At 52.1% G+C, this 18,349-nt stretch overlaps 1 protein-coding gene and 1 long non-coding RNA gene across 3 annotated transcripts; one reads left to right on the top strand and one right to left on the bottom strand.

Moving 5' to 3' along the window:
• Positions 1 to 213: 213 nt before the first annotated feature.
• Positions 214 to 4,404, bottom strand: Lbx1 (ladybird homeobox 1). 2 transcript variants are annotated; one of them, XM_034523238.2, is made up of 3 exons: positions 4,216 to 4,404; positions 2,509 to 3,237; positions 214 to 1,866 (listed from the first exon to the last, which is right to left on the bottom strand). In XM_034523238.2, the coding sequence occupies exons 2-3, from the start codon at positions 2,831 to 2,833 to the stop codon at positions 1,343 to 1,345; spliced, it is 849 nt and encodes a 282-aa protein (XP_034379129.1). In that variant the 5' UTR covers positions 2,834 to 3,237; positions 4,216 to 4,404; the 3' UTR covers positions 214 to 1,342. The 2 variants fall into 2 exon arrangements, with proteins under 2 accessions (XP_034379129.1, XP_076778637.1); XM_076922522.1 differs by lacking the exon at positions 4,216 to 4,404 and having other exon boundaries at positions 2,509 to 3,687.
• Positions 3,693 to 9,300, top strand: LOC143437631 (uncharacterized). Its single transcript, XR_013106993.1, has 3 exons — positions 3,693 to 3,858; positions 8,020 to 8,302; positions 8,628 to 9,300. It is a non-coding gene; the product is annotated as an uncharacterized LOC143437631 (long non-coding RNA).
• The last annotated feature ends 9,049 nt before the right edge of the window (positions 9,301 to 18,349 follow it).

The raw sequence follows: 18,349 nt of genomic DNA on the forward strand, positions 1-18,349 counted from the left end.
GCCTTCCGTACAAATGAGTTTTCTGTCACTATCGCAAGCCTAGCTTTTTTACCCGGACCCGACGAAGCAGGCTTCTTAGTCCACTTAGTAGCTGCTGAGTGTTTATTGGCCTGGGCAAAAGGCACTGCCTCCTCCCACTGCTTGCCTGATACTACTCACCCCTAAGCCTGGCCTGAAACCTCCCCAAATCTCCAAGGCTAGTGGAACCTACACGGGGCAATAGGGACAATCTTAACCTACAGCTGCTTTGAGTAAATCCGGCCCATTCTCGCAAATGCGGTCGCTGTTCATTCTAGTAAAATGGCAAAGACTTTATTTATCGGAGTAAGAGGCCTTGGGTACAGTCGGAGAAAGAGAGGTCGGACGAGAGCTGGGAAGGGCACCCAGAACCCACCCTTACTGGGCCACCCTCGAATGGCCAACTTGAGACGGGAGAGAGATGTTGTTGATAGACAAACCCAGAGCTACAGAGGACATGAGGGTTAGCGCTTGGGTTGTCCTTCTTTAGGTCTCTGTCACATGCAAAAAAAAAAAAAATCTAAAAAGAGTAAAAAATAACTCTAGGGCTTTGGGTTCTGTTTTCGATGATTGGTTGGGTGTTTCCTTGCTTTTTCCCTAAGAGCCAGACTCCAGCAATCAGTCCGAGAAAATGCAGGAAGGTTTGGAGAAATTTTAAAAATAGTTAGTGGGCATCGGGAGGCTGACACACCATCGAAAACAGACTTCTCTCGCTGGGGAAAGAAAAGATCGATTTTTGAAACTTGCAAGTCAAGGCCCGGCTGTTCCCCCCCACCCTCTTCTCACGCAGGGGAAAAAAAAGGCAGAAAGGAAATTAAAAGTCAACTGTAATAGGCCGAGGGAGGTGAGCGGACCGGTGCATTCGCCACATGCAGAGAAAAATTAAAACAGCTTCTTAGACCGCAGGAGTTAGTGTTCGCCGCTCTCTAGTCCGCCTCACCGTCAGCCAACCCGGCAGCACCGGGGCTTTGAAAACATTGAAATCTCTGAGATTTAAAAAAAAAATTCATAACAAAAGAAAGAAAAAAAATCAGGCTGTGGTGGGAGGAACCCACTCTATAGGCTTAAATATTTATACAGAAGCCATACAGAATTGCACGGCGAGGGCTTCCGGGGCGGCGGAGGCCGCGTGTGGCGGGGCCGGCCCGGATTTATTGCTTCGAGAGGGGGAAGAGGCGGCTGTCAGGGCCCAAGTCCGGCCCCGGGACAAGGGTGGCGGCGGGAGGTGCAGAGGAGGTCCCAGCTCCCCTTAGCGGTCCGGTCCGGGAGGCGGCGGGCATGCGGGCACCGGGGGGCCCGGGCAGCAGGAGGTTCAGGGCTCAGCTCAATCATCCACGTCGATCTCTTCATCTTCCTCATCCTCTGAGCAGTCCTGGCTGCTGGCCCGCTGGTCCGTGAGCGGAGAGGCAGGCGAGAGCTGCAAGGGCCCAGCGCCCGGGGCCTGCGGGGCGCCTGGGGGGAGCGCGGGAGAACTCGGCCTAGACTTGGCCCTGCCGCAGCCACCGCCGCCGCCGCCGCCCGATGCCTCCGAGTTCTGCTCCAGTTCGGCCAGTGCCACGATGTCCATCTGCCCGCTGGGGCCCAGTTTCTTGGCCGACTCCACGTCGGCCTTCATCTCCTCCAGATCCCGCTTGAGCTTGGCGCGCCGATTCTGGAACCAGGTGATGACCTGTGCGTTGGTGAGGCCCAGCTGCTGCGCAATTTGGTCGCGATCTGCCGGGGACAGGTACTTCTGGTATAGAAAGCGTTTCTCCAACTCGTATATCTGGTGGTTGGTGAAGGCCGTGCGTGATTTTCGCCGTTTCTTGGGCGTCTGCCTCTGCCCAAAGATGGTCATCCCATCGCGGCCTGGAAAGAAATGGCAGTGTACGCTCGCGACCAGAGAGTCAAGACCCCACCCAGGCTCTCTCCCATAACTCTCCACCCGACCCAGGCCCGGCCCGCTGTTGTTTCTTCTCCAATTCGATTCTACTCTCTAAACCTGAGCAAATTGGGCCGTGGGACACCTCCTGTCTCTGGTCTCCTGAAAGTCCCTAGGAAAAAAATGGTTTTGGTCTCTGCTCCCTAGCAGTTGGTCTGAAAGATCTAAAGTCTCACAGAGTACAGGGAAACCATACAGAGACTCCCCAAATGTGTTGTGAACACCGATTCTCCACCCCTTTCCAATGGCCCGACTCCACCCTACCCAGGAGTTGTCAGGAAAAAAAAAATTCACCCTCTTCCCAGTCCAGGAGTTAAGTCTAGGAGAGTCTAAACGGACAGAAAGCCCAGGTAGCCGGCCAGACTCCGGGGAGAGCTTGGGTTCCCGCACCTCTCTCAGATCACCCCAGAGGTCCCTAGGAAATAGGCTCCTGCGCCCGTCTCCAGTCTCAGCTGCAGAAGGCAGGACTGGAGGGGCCTGGCAGCCAGCGTGGGCAGAGGCAGGGGGTCCGAAGTGCAGGACACTGCGTGTGGGCGAACCGGCACAGGGGAATCTGGGCTCGTGCCTACCTTCGGCTGCCTGCAGGACGCTGACCTCCAGCCCCTTAAAGGTCTTGCTGGCGAGCTCCTCCAAGGCGCACAGCGGCGAGGTCTGCGAGAGCAGAGCGCGGCCCGCCAGGGGCAAGCCGCCCGGCGCGTGCTTGTCCGCGGCCGCCAGCAGGTGCGCCGCCCCACACAGCGAGTAACTTCTCCGCACGGACGGCTTGTTGAGGATGTCCTCGATGCTGAACGGCGTCAGCGGCTTGTTGGAGTTGGCGGGCGGCGGCAGGTGGTCCAGAGGGCTGCGCCGCCGCTCCTCCCCCGGCGCCGCTTTGCCGTCCTCCTTGGAAGTCATCTCGGCCTCGCTTGGGGGCCCGGCCGGGGCGGCTCGGGCCGGGGGGACCCAGCCCGCGGGCAGCTCGGGCGCCGGACGGTGCGAGAGGAAGGCGGGCAGGAGGCCGCGCCGGGCAGGGCGCGGACGGGCAACGGGCCGATTAGCGCGGCGACCCAGGCGATCGGAGCAGCGCGGGGCCCCGGGAGGAGAGCGCTGTTGACGCGGGCGCCGCCACCGCCACCGCCGCCGCTGCGGCCGGGGTTTCCAGCAAGCCCGGGCCGGAGCCGGGAAGCACCGCGCCGGGCTCCAGTTTCGCCAGCCCCGGTGCTATTTAAAGGTGTCAGGTGGCTCCGCCGCGGCGGCTCCTGGCCCGGGGTCCTGGCGGCGGCAGTTGGAAGAGCCGAGGCGAGGGCGCCGATCCCGGACTGCGAGGGGAGGCGGAGAAACGGGGCAATTGACTATTGCTAACAAGTTAGCCTTGATCGAGGAGTAATCAATTATCTGCAGCTGCACTTCTCTTTCTTCGCTCTCCTTCTTTCTCCTCTCCCTTCTTTCTCTCTGTCCCTCTCTCCCCCGTCCTCTCTCTCCCTCCCTCCCTCTCTTCACTCCACTCTGCTCCCCCCCGTCCCTCTCCTTCTCTACCTCTCCCTCATCCTCTCTTTCACTCTCTGTCTGTCCAATGCAGGCGGCTCTAAGTTGGGAAGCTCATTAATTAGCGGGCCAGGGGTAGGAGGAGCCGGCTGGAATTAGCCTGCCTAATGCGCCTGTCAGTCCCGGCTCTACGCTGTGCTCGGCCCGAGATGTTTGTAAATTACATTAGAGGTGCCTTTATTGCTCCCGAACCAGGGGTGACTAAAAAGCCACCGCCCCCCCCCCCACACCCCAAACTGAGAGCAGTGCACTGGGCACACCGGTTTCCCGCCGGCCTGGCGGAGATGGCAGCGCCAGCCCGGAGGTCTCAGGCACTCTACAAGCCGCGGATGGGAAGCTAGAGAAGGGTACCAGGAGCCTCAGCCGCGGAGTGACGCGGTCGCTGCGCGGGCCAGGTAAGAACTGAAGCCCAGGCGGGCCCCTGCTGCTGCCCAGCGTGGACTTTGATGATCCCAAATCAAGAGCCCAGCGTCCCCTATTCTTACTCTCTTGCCTGCCCCCACCCCCAACCCCAGCCCTGGGCCGTGAGCCCGGGAAAAGGAGAAGCTGAAGACTCCCCGGGCTGGCCCCTAGGAGGTCAGAGCCGGCTTCACAGCCTTGGGTGGGCGACACGGGACAGAGGTGGGGGATCCTAAGGGCTGGGGGAGGGGAACAATTGGAGAGCACAGTCTTCCCCACCCGGAGAGGCAGAGGGAGGAGTTGGCTGTTCTACACGCCTCTCCCCTGATCTGAGCCTGAGGCGGGCGCCCTACCTCCTTCTGCAATCTTGCACACTCTTTCCTCCCGCCGTGGCTCTCGGGGCAAGCTAGGGCCACTGCACGTCTGATGACGGGCGTCTGGCGGAAACTCAGCCGGGTGTCGGGGTTACCCCGGCGGATTCCGGGCTTCCCTGCTGCTCTCTGCCCGGGCCAGGGCCGGGGCCCCGCTGCCCGCCCCGCCCAGCCGGGCACAGGGCTTGAGTGTACAGCACGGCCCGACTCCAGCTGTTCCGGATGCGGGGTGGGGGCCGGGAAGGGGCCGGGCCAGGGCTGGGGCTGTGCTCTCGGAAACTCGCAGCAAGGCTGGAGAACATGGTTGTGGATCCCAGGGCCTGGAATCTCTGAATATTAGGCGAGCTTTTTGTGTGCATCCTTATTTGTTTTTTTTGTTTTTTTTTTAAAACGTGTGCATTTGTGTGTGGCTCACCGTGTGGCTTTCTCTAAAGGTTTATGGATGTCTGGGCATTCGGACGGGTTTGAACCTCAGCTATGCCTTTCTTTTCCCTTGAGACGCGACAGTGGGGCTGTGCTTTGAGGACCCCTCTTCTCTCTTGCTGGTTTTTGTTGGGCCTTGATTTTCCACTTCTTCTCTTGGAAGAAAGAGGGAAGTAAGAGGGAATGGGAAACAGAAGGAAGAACACTTCTCCCTTCACTCGCTGCACACGCCAGACCCGCTTTGTTTGTAAACTCCTGAGTGGTCTGTGTGGTCAAAAGCACAACTTGGTCCAGAGAAAGGTTTCAAAAGCAGCTGGAGAATTTGTGGACCAGGGCAGGGAGTGGGATGGAGGGAATGGGACCCTCCCTATAGGAAGTTGGGAGAGAGAGAGAGAAAAAAAAAACTTAGCTGGGCTGGGGGACAGGAACAGGCTTCCCCGGTGCAGAGTCTTTATCTCTAACCATTTGGAATCATGGCTTTGTAGCTCTCTGGAGTAGAGAAAGAGATTCTTACCTGGAGGCCCCAGTGTGATAGGGGACCGGCCTGCTTGGGAACGTTAGAAGTCAGCTTTCTACTTCCTTCCCAGACTTCACCCTGCATTTTCAGGAGGTGGGGAGAAGGTAGGGGTTGCTCTGAGGCAGAACTGTTGATAATGGAGGGAGGTACCAGTTCCCTGTCTCTCATCCCTCTGCCATCCATGGTGCCCTGGAAGACTTGAGGAGGTGCTAAGCCCAGTAACTGGAAGATCTAGGGACTGGTGGAGAGGAACAGGAGGGAGAAAGGGCCAGAGGAGCCTTGAAGGGGGACATAGGGTACTGCTCTCTCCCTACTTCCTGCCCTCAGGATCCTGCCCCTTCCTGTTTTAACACCAAGCCCTTGATGAAGACTAAACCTTAAAGTTAAGTCCATCGTCGTGGCTCATCTCCCAGTTTCTGAAGACCAGGCAAGTTGAGTTGAGGATTTCTGAGAAACTGCCAAGAGGGGTGGAATGTGAGCTGGGGAGCAGAAAGACCCACCTCTCTGGGATCTTTGTTCATATCTTGTCAATTTCATCGACGTCCTGCAGTCATTTGCTGTTTTACCTCCATGCACCTCCCCTTCCTGCCTTGCCCTATCCTGTGGATTTGCTTCTTTGGCCTAATTGGTTAGCCTCTCAGCCAGACATACTAGGAGCTCAGCATGTCTGAGGGTGCAGGGAACTGTGGTACCACCTGGCATTTTAATGTTTCCGTTCATTTTGCCCAGATTAGTTGCCCAGGCCACCTTGAAACTCGTTTACTTGTCCCAGTCATCTTTTCCTCAACCTGAAGGCCTACCCGATCTCCAACTTCCCAGCCCCCAAGAAAAAAAGCATGTGGTAGACCAGGGTCTTCTAGACTCTTGGGAATCCAAATCCACTGGTCTTTGGTATCACTGAGCAATGGGGTACCATTGGTGACAGGACTCCCCCTCCTATCTTTCCCCTCCCTCCTGCCAGAGCTTGAGAGCCTTGAATACAAGAGCCTTAGTCAGGAGCCACCAAGCAACCTAGATCTACCCAATCCCAGGAGACACCCATTGTCTTACCCATCAAAAATGTCACATGAGTTTTCATACAGCAAATAAGGTCAAACCGATTGTGCAAGGTGGCGGGGAATGGCCCTGGGCCAGACTGTGCTCTCTCAGAGGAGTTGAGAGATCACAAGAATCAAAAAGGAGAGGAAGCTTCTGAACCAAAAAGTTCAGCAGGAGGAAGTGATTGGAAGAAACCCAGCCATCAAAGTTCAGACTGTATTTTCCTATCCACAAGCCCTCCTGAGACCCCACATGGGGGTGGGGGAGTGGTGACAGAGACACTCACACACCCAGTTAGCCGGCCCAGGGACTTTTCATCTGGAGCTGGAGGTAACTAGACCCTGGAATCTCCTCAACCCTCCACCCACTTCTGCAGAAGGCTGACCTCCTGGTCCATGAGCATTGAATCATTGTTCACTGACTACAAGGCTAGAGTCCAGCCTTATTCCATCTCTGATGGAAGGAATTATTCTGACAAAACAACTGTTCATTTCCTAATTTAGGGAATATCCCAAAGAGGAGGAATACGCATCCCGTGAATCATCGTGGAATTGTGTTTTAAGGAGGACCCCGCAGACACAAATGAAACAAGGTGTTTCTTAGCAAAGAATAATAATTTACTTCACCCATCCCCAGGCTCCATCAGATTCAACCCAGGTTGCTTGGGTAGCCCCATTCATTTCTACCACCCACTCTCAAGTTCCTTCTGAAGAGAGCCTTCTGGGTCTGGCATCACTCTATATAAGTAATGACCACTAGTTCTGATGGCTTTTGTCCCATAGGGACTACTACTCAGTCATTGAACTTTCAGAGTCCTTCTGCCATAGAAAAGTCTCCCACAGTCCCATCAACCTGGCTGAGCTAGGATTAGTCATTTTGGGTTTTATATTCTGTCCTGGACCATGTCTATAACAGGAACAATAGCCGTGGCTAAAAATAAAATATCATAAACTATGTCTTTGCCTGGTTGCCAGATAAGCTATATTCATTTGTTACTTTACAACTTTTTGAGGTACTCATGACTAATAGTCCTCAGTTTACAATAAGAAAAATGGGGAGTAGAGATGGCCAGGGGCCTATCTAAGGTCATGCAGCTTGTTGGGGATTCACTGGGCTTGGAACACTATTGTTCCCCTGACCTGGGTCTGTGTTCTTTTTCTCTGACCTCTGAGCCTCTTAACCAGAGGTATCTCCAGGCTCGGTGAGCAGGTTTAAGGAGTTCTGAAGACTCCAAACACTTTGTGTAAACTTCATCTACAAGCCTGAGTGGACATATTTTTTTTTCTGTGACTAATATTATATAACACAGTGGGTTCTCAAAAGGGTTGGAGATCCAGAAAAGGCAAAGGGCAGAAGGAGGCTGGTGGGGGAAGGGAGGCAGGCCAATGGGGAGCAGGAGGAGAGCTGCCTCCTCCTCCCAGGCCTTGGAAGCAAGAAACCAGCTGCTCCAAAAATCAGGCTGGGCTCCAAGCCTACTTCTGAACCTGCCCTGCTCTCCCTTTGCCAGGCACAGCTCCCCTGACCTCTGCCTGTGGCAGTTGGGGGCAGGGTTTGCTCCTGGGCTATACTTTGGGGAGCACACGCAACTGCTCCAGCTCCCTCCCTTCTTTGGTGGAATGAATTCCTTTAGATCTCGATGTCAAGGCACTTTCTTCTCATGGATGGAGGGACTAAATGCTTTTTGGAAGACGTGAAGGAAGCACTGACACACAGTCACTAAATGACAGAGACAGACTGGGTTGCAAAAGTCCCCCTGGGATGCTTGAGGTCTGTGTGGTATTCAGAACAAACCTCTCTTTTTGTTCTAGGCTCCCCTCATCCGGGGTCAGAATGGCCTCTGCCCCGCTCTTCCTGGCAATTCTTTCCCTATGCCAGTGCCCAACTCATCACCTTGGGGAAATCCTCCGGGCCTATCCAGCTCCTCAGCAGACCCCCTGAGAGTCACTGTCACATTGCCAGACATGTGATAGTTTGTCTGTCAACCCTTCTGCTTCTCTCTCCATCTGGTTGTGGACTTGAGGAGGACAGGACAGCCATTTCTCTGTGTGCCCCCCCCCGTGCCAGCCGGGCCATGTACCAAGAGCTCCCCAGGTATTTGTTGAATAAATAAACTAAACAGATAAGAGACAAAGAGAGCCAGGCAGAAAACTGACTGAGTCTTTGCTCCTGAGAGAGGACGGAGGGTGCAGGAGAAGGTAGGTACATTGTTTTGGTCAGCTGCAGCAGAGCGGTGAGGCACCCTGCTGCTCACAACCTCCAACACTTGCAGAAGAGTGCAGAGACTTCTTTCTTTAACGCTTTTTGCGTGGGAGGAGGAAGGGTGCTATGGGGGGAAGCTAGGATCTGGATCCAGCTGTGGCCTGACTAATAACTGGACTTCGTTTCATTTTGTTTTGTTTTGTTTTGTTTTAAACAGGATCGATTCCCTGCCATGTGATGGGTTCAGAAATGGAGAGGAAGAAAGGACAGAAGATTGGGCTGGAATGAGGAGCAAAAGGAAGGGCAGAAAACGCACCCACTGTATCCCAATAGCCCGGGGGTCTGTGAAGATAAAGAACCCCGTGTGTCTAGGCGGGGTTCGCTAGTTCTATTCCAAGCAGAAGTTGGCATTAGTATTGCACTTTGAAAAACCGGAAGCATTTGGGCAGGTGGTTAAGGGATATTCGTTTGGAAGCAAGAGAAATAGACTCGATAGAGGTGTCCGGCCAGGGGACAGGGCCTCCTTCTGTTGCCTAGGCAGTGAATTACTAGCTTCGGAATGAAACCCCAGCCCCTGGTGTACCCCGGAAGGTTATTGGAATGCTGTTTAGCCCTTGACTGGAGGGGCTGAGGAACAGCATCCTGCACTTGTGGATGGGCCAACAATGCAGGCTCCCTGCTCCTCTGCCACCTTCCAGCTTTTTTTACTAACTGCGGGGGTGGGGGGTGGGGAGTCGCGGTAACCCTGTAAATGGTAGCCATAGTCTCTACTCCACCGAGGTTTCTCTGCTTTGGGGAGGGCGCTGGGCACAGGAGATATCGAAGTCTGGGCTATTATGCTTGGTGGAAAAGATGGGGCAAGGAAGCAGGAGAGGAGGCCAGGGTACCATGAGCCGGTGTTGGCGGCTAGGCGGGTGCGGGGGTTGGGGGTGGGAAGAAAGGCCTGAGTCAGGCTTCTCATAATAAACGGCACGTGAATAATTCAGCAGCCTGGGGGATCATTGCATTAGCGCCACGGCCACCTCATACCATCCTCGCGAGTGTGCCGAGCAGCGGGCTCACCAAAAAGCAGCGGGCTCACCTACCAGCAAAAGTAAGAGACTTGGGTAGAAGACCCCCTTGCCCCCAGGCGTCCTGAATTATGCCCAGGCCAAATTCTACTAGCAATCTTGTCCTGGATCCCCTTGGACTCTTCTAGTCATTGGCCACCTTCTGGACAGTGCTGCTCCATCTAAGGCTCTAGAGTGCTCCCAGACCCTAGGCAAGAGAAAACAGGCCCAGCTGGGGCCAGGGTAGGAAAAGAGGATGCAGGCGTCTGCCTTGAGAAAGCCCAGCAGCTGAAGGGCCCTGACGGAATGCGGATGTGACTCTAAGCAAAGCGGAGGACAGAAGTTCCTCCAGAGCTTGGAGCAACAGAGCCCTCCATGGGCTCAAGTCCCTAGGTACCCTGACCCATGGCACCCTCAGGTCCAATTTCCACGATGTCAGACTTTTTTCAGAACCTAGCACATCCTGTCCCTGGAAGGAAGCACTAGGCTATTCCTACTGGAAGCCTGGTTTCGTTCTCCAGAATCTGTTCCCGCTGGCTTTCTTCACACCCTGGGTTCCTGACCTAGAAGGCTGCAACCACTGACAGCCCCCCCCGCCCCCCATCTACCCACGCCTTTAACTCCTTCAGGAATCCACGGATTTCTTCACTTTCTGCTCTCACTTTGTATTTCGTTCACTTTGGTGAGATCCACCCCTCTGGTTGGTTCTTCGGCTGCCTGCTTCTTTCTCCTTCCCTCTTCCTCTTAGTGAATCTTGAGCCAGGACCCTCACTCTGGCTCCAGAAGTATCTTCAAAGTGGCAGAGCCAGATCCAGGGCAAGAGGCAGCTCACTCAGTCCCTGGGCTACTGGCACACCTCCTCTCCCCCCCCCCGCCCCCACCACCACCCTCACTAGCCCTTTCCTATTGATTTGAATTTTTCTGAAGCACTTGATCCTCAGGCCTGGCTCCTGGGAAAGCCTGGACTTACTGTGCAGCTCCCGAAGAGGGGTTCTTTCTAAACCAAATATGTAACCCCTTCCCAGAGGCAGCAGGGCAGCTCAGGAATCCTCATAGACACATAGCTGCAGGTGAATCTTAACAAGTTGTGTGGTGTTAGGTAGGTCTTACTCTCTGAGCCTTGATATCCACCATTGTGCGGAAGGTTTAGGAAGGGCGTCGGGAGACTAAGCATTTTCTTTTGTTTAGGGAAGTGGGTTGCCTAACAGGAAGGAAGGTTGGAGAGACAGCCATTTGTTTTAACGAGTATTTTGGAAACAATTGGTAGTTGTTTTTCGTGTTTGGTTTGTACAATAGATTGGGGTGCCAGACACGTGGATCCTCTCTAGTACTTGACACATCTCCATTTGCTGAAAAGAACTCCGAGATTCAGCTCTGGTCTCCCTCACAAGCATTATTTGAATCCAGAGCCCGATCTGAGTATCTCTTTAAGCCGTTTAAGCCATGTCTTATCTCCTTGGATAAGAAACAGAGTCCTGGCAGCCTGAACGGAAGCATTGTTTGTTTCTGACTAAGAAAGTTTTGAAAGCTTCATTTTATTTTCTTTCTTTTTGTTATTGTTTTGTTATGTTTTGCTTGGGTTGTTTTTTTGGTTTTTGTTTTGTTTTTATTTGTTTGTTTGTTTTGAGACAGGGTTTCTCTCTGTGTAGGTCTTCCTGGATGTCCTGGAATTCACTTTGTAGACCAGACTGGCCTGAAGCTCACAGAGACCCACTTGCCTTTGCCTCTTGTGATGGAATTAAAGGTGCACACCGCCATGCTCTGCTCAAAGCCTCGTTTTTAAGTAAACGATTTTGGTGGCATCCAAGGAAGGATGGAAGTAAAACTCACAGAGGGACTTTCAGGGACTTTCAGCAAGTTATAGGAGAAACCCACAGGGGTTGGGAATGGGGTGGGGAAGCAGTGTCTTCCCAGCCAAGAAAGAAACCATCATCATCACCTGTCTGTTCTCTTGGAGGGGCCTATATCCCTGCAGACCAATAGGAAGCAGGAATTCAGAGGACTCCTCCACTTTCTTCCTCTCCAGGAGGGCTTCTCAGAGATCAAGTGAATCCCGAAAGTCCAGGGGCAGGCTTGGCTGTAAGGAGGCAGAATGGAAACTGGAGCCTGAGACCCTCTGGGCAGGCAGCGTGGGCTTGAGCGCTGCTCTCCGGGACGAGGTCGTGGCCCTGTGGTAGCTGGTATAGACCAAGCGTCCTGCGCCACAAGTCCCATTACATTGTATTTATGTTTCGCTTTATTGTTTTTTTCCCCTCTCTTATTATGGTCTCACTCTGGGGGAGGCAAAGGATATAATATATTCATCTTTATTATACCAAATCTGTGTGAAGCATTTAATAAAACGCTGTTTCCCCACAGCCAGGGACATTAGTATGAGCCATTCTTAAGTTAATGCTCCTGGGCAGAGAGCGCCTGCGTCACAGCGCCTGCTGCTGGCGGATGGGGAGAAGCGCATGCTACTCCGCGTTCTGAGTGTCTTAACTATGGCTTGTCAGACTCCGGAGACTCCCGCACCTCAGGAGGGTCTCAGAAGCGTACAAAAGCCCGCTATGTTCCTAACCCTAGGTTAGAGCGAACGAAAAAGATGTGATTTCGTCACTGACTCTGTTGTAGGGTTTTGGCGAGACTAAAGACGCTCAGGGTGCAAGATCGTGGGGGAGGGGAGCTCTAAAGGCCAGAGAGGAAGAAATGAGAGTGGTTTCAAACAGCTTGGACAAGGTTGGGCCATAAGGGAGCAGAGACGGCAGCTCTAGGTTGAAGGGAGTCCGGGAACTCCACAGACTCCTGGATCTCACCTCCAGGAGGTAAGAAAAGACTATGTCTGTCACAGTTGACCCTTGCAAGCTCTCTCTCTCTCTCTCTCTCTCTCTCTCTCTCTCTCTCTCTCTCTCTCTCTGTGTGTGTGTGTGTGTGTGTGTGTGTGTGTGTGTGTGTATGCGCGCGTGTGTCCACGCACATGCACAATAACCTTAAGTATTGCTTCAGGAGCTGTTCACTTGTTTGTTGTAAGCGACATGGGGTTTGTGTATTGTTCTGTTTTTTGAAACAGGAACTCACTATGCAGTCCTGGCTGGCCTGAAACTCGCTATGTACACCAGGCTTGCCTCGAACTCACAGAGATCCACTTGCCTCTGCTTCCTGCACTTCCTAAGTTTTAAAGGTGTGCACCACCTTCCCTGGCCACACCTAGTGTTTTTACATCTGTTCTGGGGATCAAACTCAGGTCCTCATGCTTACATAGTAGGTGCTTTACCCACTGAGACATCAACCTAGCCCCAGGAAAATTATCTTTAAGTCCCATTTTACAGTTAGTAAACTGAGGCTCAAAAGGATCAAGTGGTTTGTTTGAGGTGAGCTGGCTAGAAAGAATAGCAGACCACCTTGGAGCCTCTGTCTCTCATTCCCAAAGCTTTCAGGGTTCCTGTTCTTACCATTGCCTTACCACATTCTGTAGGGCTTTCGTGGCCTATGAACTTTACATTCTGTTTTCTACACAGGCGTGAAAAGTCCTCCAACACACACACACACACACACACACACACACACACACACACACACGAGATGCTCAAAGAGAAACCATCAGCTGACAGTTCATATCCAGGCCTGTTACTCCCCACCCTCCAGAGCCCACTTCCTGGTTACTTGTATGGTACAGATCTGATCTGCCTTAGGTATCTTGAAGCAAAACACCAGAGACAGCAGGTGGCTGGGCAAGACACCCAGAGACTTTGAGCAGAAGGAGCTTGAAGAAGCCCCATGATCCCCCATGAGAGCTACTATCCCTCGGCTCTCAGTCTTCCTTTGCCCCTAGCATCCTCTCTGTGTGGTAGACACTTAGTGGCTCACCCACTTGGTGAGGGCTGCCTGAGTAAACTCCTTTGGAGGATGGAGGTTTCTGAGGAACCTGACCCCTCCCCAGCTGGCTGGACAAAGGACACAGGGAGTGACTTGGACTTTGTGTTAGGCTAAGGCAAGGGAGGGACTGGGGCCTCAAGTTTAAGGAGACGTGATCTCCACACTGTGTAGAGTCTTGAAGTTTGATTCTTAAGCCATCTCTCCCCTCCAGGCCCACCCCAGCTCCACTGGGTGGTCCCAGGAGGTGAAGACATGACCTGTGACCTGCTGAGAGGGGCTAGGGAGGCTGCACTCAGCTCACCCTTATGAGTATCTTTTCAAAGGATAGAGGTGTAAGCTGTGGAAAGAGAGGCCTTATGTGGGAGTGAGCAAGCAGAGCAGACAAGAATAACCTTGGAAGCCAGGCAGTGGTGGCACACGCCTTTAATCCCAGCACTTGGGAGGCAGAGGCAGGCAGATTTCTGAGTTCGAGGCCAGCCTGGTCTACAGAGTGAGTTCCAGGACAGCCAAGGCTATACAGAGAAACCCTGTCTCGAAAAACCAATAAAATAAAATAAAATAAAATAAAATAAAAAGAATAACCTTGGGTTCCTACTATTACCATCACCACCAACACCACCATCACCACCATCATCACCAACACCACCATCACTACCACCACCACCAACACCATCACCACCAACAACAACACCAATATCACCACCACCATCACCACCACCACCATCACCACCACCACCATCATCACCATCACCACCACCACCATCACCACCATCATCATCATCTCCATCATCACTACTACCACTGCCACCTCACCACCACTACCACTAATCTTTCCCATTCTGCCACCACGTATCCTGTGTGGAGTAAGAGCTGTGCCCACACTGTCCCATGTAAAGCACAATTGTTTTAGCTATGTGCTCCTTCCAGTGCTCGTAGTTATCGTGGCCAGTGAGGAGCACATTGGCTCATTGTGTGGCTTGCTGCTGCATTGTGGCTGCTATACAAGGACTTGTCTCAGCACGTCTGTATGAATGGTTAGCTTTTCTTGTCTCATCGTGTGTGTGTGTGTGTGTGTGTGTGTCTGTCTGTATGTCTGTATGTGTATCTGTGTGTGTCTGTATGTATCTGTGTGTATGTCTGTATGTGTGTCTGTGTGTGTATGTCTCTGTATGTGTGTCCGTGTGTATCTGTGTGTATGTCTATATGTGTGTGTGTCTATATGTTTGTCTGTGTGTATGTCTGTGTGTATCTGTGTGTATGTCTGTATGTGTGTCTGTGTCTGTGTGTGTATGTCTCTGTGTGTGTGTCTGTAGGTGTGTCTGTGTGTGTCTGTGTGTATGTCTGTGTGTGTCTGTGTGTGTATGTATATATGTGTGTCTGTGTGTCTGTCTGTGTATGTATGTTTCTGTATGTGTGTCTGTGTGTATCTGTGTGTCTATGTGTGTATGTCTGTGTGTGTATCTGTGTATGTGTGTGTCTGTGTGTTTCTGTGTTTTTGTGTGTGTATAAGTGTTTGTGTGTGTGTGGGAGAGAAAGAGAGAGAGAGAGAGAGAGAGAGAGAGAGAGAGAGAGAGAGAGAGATTGATTTTCTCTCTCCAATTCTATGTCAAGCAAGGAACTGGATAACACATGACAGGTATGGAATAAATGTAGTGGGAAAAAACCCATGAATACACCTAAAAGCTGTCTGTTATCTGGCTGTAGTGGCTCACAACATTAATTCCAGCACTTTGGAGGCAGAGGCAGGCAGATCTCTGAGTTCGAGGCCAACCTGCCTGGTCTACAGAGTGAGTTCCAGGACAGCCTGGGCTACACAGAGAAACCCTGTCTCAAATAAACAAAAACACAATTAATTATGAATAAGTCAGCTGTTTTGTAACTGTCATTGGCAGAGCCACTAAGGTGGCTCCTGGGGAGCCAATACTACCTCTCCAGGTACTGCTTTCTCCTTCTCCACAGCTGAGCTGAGTACAGCCAGTGCTTGAGGCCTCCGCCTACATTCTGTGTCAAGCTGTATGCTAGCTCGTGAGTAAAACAAGAGCCAGCCAAGCCAGCTGGGATTCTACCTGGGAAGAATAACCGGAGGACATGAACTACTCAAAGCTCTCAAGAAGCCATGCAGGTGGAAAAAGGATTTCTGGGGGATCAGAGTCTGGAAGGACCCCAGAGCTAAGAAATCTGCATGGCAGATCTGGGTCTAAGTTTTCTCTGGAGAGTGGCTAGGATGGAGTGGTTGTCAGGAGAGGGGAAACCAGAAACTCAGAGTTGGAGTCAGGGGCAGTAAGGACCAATGGTCAGAGTCAGGAATGTCCATGATAGTTTTAGGATTGGCAGGCTGGCCTACCTAAGGTGACATAGGATAAATGGGAAAGACATTTGTGGAATACCTTGACTGTCCAGGCCCAAAGCTAGAGACTAGAAAATCAAGTTCAGAAATTACAGTAAGCGGAGTCTGAAAATCATAACTCCAGATCAATATTCAACACCTAATCTTGTCCAAAGTTGTTGCCTCAGAAGATGTAAGAGGTGTTTTTTTTGTTGTTGTTGTTGTTTGTTTTGTTTTGTTTTGTGTTTAGATGGGTCTTCTGTAGCCCAAGCTGTTCTCCAAGAGGATAACCCTGGGCTCCCAATCCCCCTGTTTCAGACTCTTCAGTGTTGGGATTACAGGTGAGTCTTACTATGCTCAGTTTTATGTGGCCCTGGGGATTAAACCTAGAGCCTTGTGCATCCCAGGCAATCATTCAGCTAACTGGGCTTCATTGCCCGGCTCAAAGTGTATTCCTCTTCACCATGGGCCTCGTGAGGGCAGACTATAATTCTAGCTCGTAGGAGACTGAAGGGAGAGAATCAGTTCAAAGCTATCCTCTGGTGCCTAGGGAGTGAGGCCTTGCGATAAGGAAGATCCCATCTCAGAAGAAAGTCAAACCAAACAAAACTGGAGATCTTCGAATTGGTTGAAGCAGAAAATCAGAACCCAAGACCAAAATTCAACACCTAGTGTTGTCCAAAGCTGTTGCCTTAGATGATGTAGGAGGTTAGCCTGAAGCCTGATACCAGGACAAGAATGATGTAGCTCTCTGGGGTGCCCCAGATTAGAGTTTGAAGTCTGGCATTTTCTGCCTCCTCCTAGGCATCCTGGGATGGGGCGGGAGTCCTTGGACTCTGTAGACGAGGTCTTACCTTTACCCTCTGACACAGGTGGACTCTTAGTGTCTAGTGGGCCCAGCTGGGCCATGCTGCTAGAGGGTGGAGCTGCGGTGCCTATGGTGGTGCCAGCAGAGCCAGCATGTAGGCGTTGCTGTACCGGCCTGTCGTGGAGCGCAAGCCTGCCAAAGAGCCAGAGCGCTGTGCCGCGTGGAGGGTGTCAGGGGTGGTATTGTCGGCACACAAATGCTCAACTTTATGTACTTTTAACTAGAGGTGTAACAGATGGCCCCGTTTCTGTCCAAGCCAGGGAGACTGGTGCCCATTCCGGCTGTAGCCAATCAATCGCTCCACTCTGGGGGGAGCTACAAGCTGGGCTGGGAGGCCTGGAGCCAGCAGCCACACAAGGCTGTCTGCTCGGGCTGCCTCCGCCAGCCGCTCATCCACAGGCCCGGAGGTAGGAGGGCAGGCAAGTGGCATCCCTGCCTGGAGCCTGGACAAGGCCTGTCAGGGAGGGAGAGCCTGAACCTATATACCAGGTTTCAAATGGCCGATGGAGACAGTCAAGTCCCCAACTGACCCCACTTGGTCCTTGCTCTCTTATGGTTCTTCCTCATCATCTAACCCCACAAATATCTAAGCTTGAGACAGTCCAGAACCACAAATGTGCCATGCCCTGCACTGTGAGCGCTATGCATTATTAGGGACTGGAGCAGACAATTTCACCATTGGGAAGAAGAATCACGGGGCTGCATAGGGCATTTAGAAATACCAAAGACATAGAAAGAAAGAGGAAATAGGCCCGAATGGCCCCAGAGTCGGGAGAAACTCAGTAATACATTGCTTTATTTTATTTAATGTTATTTACATATTTATATTTTAATATGCTTTATTAGTTTTTTTTGAAGCTTTCATATTGGCTTTTGTTTTGTAGAGGTAAGGTCTCATGTAGGCCAGGCTAGACCCCAACTCATTATGTAGCTGAGAGTGACCTTAAACTCTGGTTTTTCCTGCCTTTACCTCCCCAGTACAGGGATTACATGTTCCTGCCATAATGTCTGGCTGAAGTAGTTGATTCTCCTATTAATATGGTCAACCATCAAATAGGGAGTGGAACTTCCTATGAGCCAATTCCTTTCTTAAACATAAATAACACATAATTTCTGTTCTTGAGACCTTGCAGACAGGGGAGGCAGACAAATGCACAGGTTAATTGGAGCAGTGAGATAGGATTCATAAATCTGTAAAAGGATTGCAGAAGCTCGGAGCGGGAACATTTCATCCTGCCTGTGTGATCCAGCAAGATGCCAGCAATGTCTCCCTCTAAGCTTGTGCAGGTAGGGGCTTTCACGGAGAAGGACACCCGACAGGGAAGGGACAGATGTATAAAGACAGAATGAGAAACTGCATGGTTGGGCATGTGGCACACATCTTTAATCCCAGCACTCAGGAGGCAGACACAGGCCAATCTCTCTGAGTTTGAAGCCAGCCTGGTCTACAGAGAGAGTTTTAGGATAGCCAGGGCTACAAAGAAAAATCCTGTCTTGAACACTCTCACCTGCCTGCCCCTCCTCCCCCCCCAAATAAACTTCATGGTAATGGTCAAGGTCTGGGCAGATGTGGGTGGGACAGGGTTGGAATATAGGCAGAGGGTATGAAGACAGGAGAGGACAATCCTGACCCTTTGTCACAGCTTGGCAACCTGAACCAGAAAGGCTTACCTCTCAGTTGTTCTCCTGTTACCCTAGCCTTGCGTCCCAGGCAAGATCAGAGGGAATGAGGAAGGGAAGAGGTGAAGAAGCACCATAGACTAGAATTCAGGAGTGAACAGCAGACCATCGTCCTCTAACCTGTGGACTTCTGAGCCTGAGGAACAGCATGGGTGATGTTC

The sequence above is a fragment of the Arvicanthis niloticus genome, chromosome 1 (genome assembly GCF_011762505.2).
Source record: "Arvicanthis niloticus isolate mArvNil1 chromosome 1, mArvNil1.pat.X, whole genome shotgun sequence".
Lineage (NCBI taxonomy): Eukaryota > Metazoa > Chordata > Mammalia > Rodentia > Muridae > Arvicanthis > Arvicanthis niloticus.

Coding starts and splice junctions, on each gene's coding strand:
- Lbx1 (XM_034523238.2), bottom strand. CDS start 2,833: ATGACTTCCAAGGAGGACGGCAAAGCGGCGCCGGGGGAGGAGCGGCGG. Junction 1,867..2,508: donor CGTCCTGCAGGCAGCCGAAG/GTAGGCACGAGC, acceptor ATTTCTTTCCAG/GCCGCGATGGGATGACCATC.